The sequence below is a fragment of the Drosophila guanche genome, unplaced genomic scaffold (genome assembly GCF_900245975.1).
Source record: "Drosophila guanche unplaced genomic scaffold, DGUA_6, whole genome shotgun sequence".
Lineage (NCBI taxonomy): Eukaryota > Metazoa > Arthropoda > Insecta > Diptera > Drosophilidae > Drosophila > Drosophila guanche.
This window is the reverse complement of record NW_022995754.1, coordinates 3252983-3257269: the sequence shown is the minus strand read 5'-3', so window position 1 is coordinate 3257269 and position 4287 is coordinate 3252983. Positions and strand designations below refer to the sequence as shown.

General features: G+C 50.2%; 1 protein-coding gene across 1 annotated transcript; it reads right to left on the bottom strand.

Annotated features, from left to right (window-relative positions):
* Nucleotides 1-1767: 1767 nt before the first annotated feature.
* Nucleotides 1768-4142, bottom strand: LOC117589011 (fork head domain-containing protein crocodile). Its single transcript, XM_034280631.1, has one exon. It carries the CDS (start codon nt 3842-3844, stop codon nt 2234-2236), a length of 1611 nt encoding a protein of 536 aa, XP_034136522.1. The 5' UTR covers nt 3845-4142; the 3' UTR covers nt 1768-2233.
* Between the last annotated feature and the right edge of the window lie 145 nt (nt 4143-4287).

Sequence of the window (4287 nt, the reverse complement as noted above, 5' to 3'; positions counted from 1 at the left end):
GGACCACCCGCGCAATCTGCGACTCGACGGCGACGGCTGTCACAGCCAACAACTCTCTTTCTCTCTCACTCACTCTCTCCCTTGCTCTTTTTTGGTTTTATTTTTTTGTTGTTTTCGCATTTAATTTTGTTGCTTTTGACACCGAATGGACGTAGCAACAGCAGCCGCACCAGCAGAGAGGCTCGAAAATGCTGAATTTGCATACCAAAACCCCCGACGCTGTCTCCAAAACACTGTGCAGCAGGAGCAAAATAAACACTAAACAACAGCAAAATATAAACACTAAGCAACAGTGAATATAGTTTAGAATTTGAAGAAATTAGTAGGGTTTAAAAATAGGAAGTCCAAATGGGGAAAACCTTCAGTCTACATCGTAGTTTAAGATCATTTTTGTGCCCAATTGGAGGTTCTAAAACAAAGTGAAGCTGCTTCCGGATCTTGTAAGTTAACCACCCATTAAATGCCACTTTCTTATCTCTTTCGTAGCTCAGTGCTTGGTGTTGTCTCATCCACTGCCAACTGCCAGTTTGAAGCTCACTTTCAGGCCTACTTTGGCACACTTTTCGAGCGTGGCACTGGAGCAGCATGACTCCCTCCGCACCCACACTCAATAGCCACCCAGACAGGTATACACACAGGTATCCCGCACATACATAAGTTAGGAATGTCAAGCCCCTTTCGCCATTGAAAACAAAGGCAACAGCAACTCGCAATGTGGAGCCCTTGGACAAGCTGCGTACAGGGCTACACCTGAGCAGAGTTTTAGCCCCGCAACAGCAACATCAATAGCGAACCGGAGATCTGCTTGTCTGCTCGGTCTAGTGCTGGTGATCTCAATGCCACAGTGGCGCCAAGCGGAGGCTTACTCAAGTGACAATGGCGTCGCGGATCGAACATGACAGCCGAGACAATGGGCGACTCAAGACGAGACCATGACAGGCTGCCTCCTCCTCAATATCATCATCATCATCAGCAGCAGCAGCAGCAGCGGCAGTGGCAGCAATATTTTTGGCATTTTGGCAATCAATGGCTCCACACGATCTCTGGGCTCTTGGTTGGTTGGGTAACTGATTTGATTTGCTGGCTAATAAGCTCTGAGGTTGTTTTTTGGTGTTTTACTTTCTACCAATTTGCTGCGATTGTTGGCCAATTGGGAGCCCTAAGTTATAGTTTTCTTAGCTAAAGATTTGTAATTTGTGTAGCATTGTGGCTGCGGCTAGACTAGACTCTGGACAGCAGTGAAAGCTAACATTATCTTCCAATGAATCGAGGAATACTCAAAGCAGCAAAGCACAAAGATTGCCTGCGAACTGTCAGAGAATTTTTGGGGCTGGCTTCGCTTAAAGTCGCAGAAATTTGGGTTCTTAAACGATCGCCTTACGATGTGCAGAAGTCCATGAATTTTGGTAGCATAAAATGCCCAACTCCAAGAATGAATAGAATAAATAAAGCGAATCTCTATCGATCAGCTTTCAATGCCCGGAGGTTCATCTTCCTCCTAACACCATTTCCCACTAAACTTCCCCTCATGACTCACTTCATGGAGCAGTTGAAATGGAAACCTCGTTGCATAAATATTTTGTTATATCTAGGAATTCTGTCTTTGAGCGCTATCGAGTTTCGAGGGAAAGGTATGGTTTGGAATACAACTTGGACTGCGATAACCACTGATAAGCCATTGGCTAAGCCAATGCGAAATAAAACCAATTGCAATTTGTTTTTGATATTTTTAACATATTTTCAATACACTTTTGTTCGTTTGTTCGTTTGTTGTTTGTTGTTGTTTGGTTGGTTTACAATTAAACATATATTATACGCATATTTATGAATTGAATTTGTATAATTTATTATTGCTTACGTGTGCTAGGGGCTATGGGTTGTATAATTAAGTTTGCGCTGTGATATCTAAGCTATTAATTAATGAATTAATGCCGAAAATGCCTCGCAATGTGCCATGAGCAGGCGGCGGAGTGTGTCCCTAGATATTTACTTGCTACAGTGATAACAATTACAATAGTTAGGCATTATGATTAATAGTATTATTAGCATTATGTTTAATATTAGCAACTAACAACTAAAAACTTTTGCCGGGTGTGAAACAGTTTGCTGCATTTGCTGAGATACTTTTGCGAGGAGCTGCTGTGGATCGTGCTTGGAAATATATTTACACGGAATATACAAGAGATTACAGCGAGAGAGACAGCCGGGACATCCCTCAACCCTCTCCCCGCCCTTAGACACCGTACTTGATGCCGTACTCCTGGTAGTGGCCCATGTGTGGCCGATAGTGGCTCAGGTTGCTCAGCTGCCCCAGCTGGCCCAGCTGCCCCAGATTCCCGCTCAGCGCATGATGATGATGATGATGATGATGGCTGCTGATGACCGCCGCTGCCGCTGCTGCCGAGGCTGCGGCCACGCTCGCGGAGGCTGGCGGACTGGCGGACTGCAGGCTGCCCGTGGGACTGCCCGAGTCCAGCTGGCAGGATTGGTTCTGCTCGAAGATCATGTCGCGGAAACCCAAGGCGGAGCTGGGACTGCTCGTCAGCACGGAGGAGCCTCCATTGTGACTGTGACTATGACTGTGACTGTGGCTGTGGCTGTGACTGTGGTTGTTGTTGTTGTTGTGCACACTCGAGTTGTTGTTGTTGTTGTTGTGGTTCGGGTTGTTCGTGTGTCCGGGGTGTGTGGGCGTGCCCTGCTGTCCGCCATTGGGTATGGGCTCCGAGGGCGGCGTCTCCGGCGTGTACCAACCCCCATGCGCCGGTCCATGCGGCGTTGAGATCGTTGTGGGTGAGTGTCCCGAGGATTGTAGGCCACCATTAGCAGCCCCACTGCTGTGGGCACCGCCCGCTGCACCACCACCGCCGGGTGTCAGTGGATGCCCCACATGCCGCAGCTGCTGGACATGATGAGCGGCCGCCGCATGGTGCACATGATGCATCTGACTGCTGGCCACCGACGCGAGGTTGTCGTCGTTCAGGTGATACGGATAGGCGCTGTGATGGATGCGCGGATTGTAGACATTCATGAGGGAGTCCACCGTGAAGCCGGCATGCTCGACACCCACACCCACACCCACACCCACACCCCCAGCCAGGTGGTTCATCTGCGCGAGGCTGTCGTGGCAGGAGTTGAGCATGGCCGCGTGGGAGACATCCTTGCCGCTGAGACAGCCCAGATCCATGAGCGGCTCCTTCTTGAAGTGTGCAGCGTGGGCGGCCATGTGCTTGGCCTCCAGTATGCCGTTGGTCATCAGCTTCAGGGGCTTCATCTCGGCGAGCTTCTCGTTCATCATGGCCTGCCGCTTGATGGCCTCCTCCTTCTCGCGCATCACGTCCTTCTTCTTGAAGCGGCGTCTCCTACGCAGGAACGATCCATTGTCGAACATGTTGTAGGAGTCGGGATCGAGGGTCCAGTAGGAGCCTTTGCCCGGCTTCTTGTCATCCCGCGCCACCTTCACGAAGCACTCGTTGAGGCTGAGATTGTGCCTGATGGAGTTCTGCCAGCCCTGCTTGTTGTCGCGATAGTAGGGAAACCTCTCCATGATGTACTGATAGATGCCATTCAGCGTCACCTTCTTGTCCGCCGCATTCTGTATGGCCATGGCTATGAGCGCGATGTAGGAGTACGGCGGCTTCACGATCTCCTTATTCTGATGCGGGGCACCCAGGCCATAGGCACTGGCCGAGTACGGATAACGGGAGTACTGATCGTAGGCATAGTGGGCGGCTGCCGCCGCTGAGGCACTGCTGGCCGCTGCCACCGCCGAGGCGGAGCTATAGCCGGCGGCCGTTTGGGCATAGTGGCGGGAGAAGGAGTTCTGATCGCTGAATAAAGTGTGCATTATGGCTGGAGGATGCAGGATTGCACACTACACACAAACAAACACACACACGCACACACGCACACGCACACACACACACCTCTGGGTGTGCTTTTGGTTTGCTCTTTTTGCACTTCACTTTCTGTCTGCTATTTGTTCTAATAATATTTGCTCAAACAAGAGTCAAAGCTGCACAAGACTCGGCTGTATTTAGATATATGTACAGCACACACACACACACACACACACACACGCAGGTATGGTTGTTTATGTATGTGTAATGAGCAGCGAGATACCGTTGGAACGAACCGTTCGCTATAGTAACACGTCGGATACTGAATCTGTGTAACTGAAATAACACACAGCTCGAGTCGCAGCGACGCGGAGCAGAGCAGAGCAGAGAGCAGAGCAGAGCAGAGAGAGCAGCAGCAGCAGCAGCGGCAGCGGTCTGCCCGTCTGTGTGT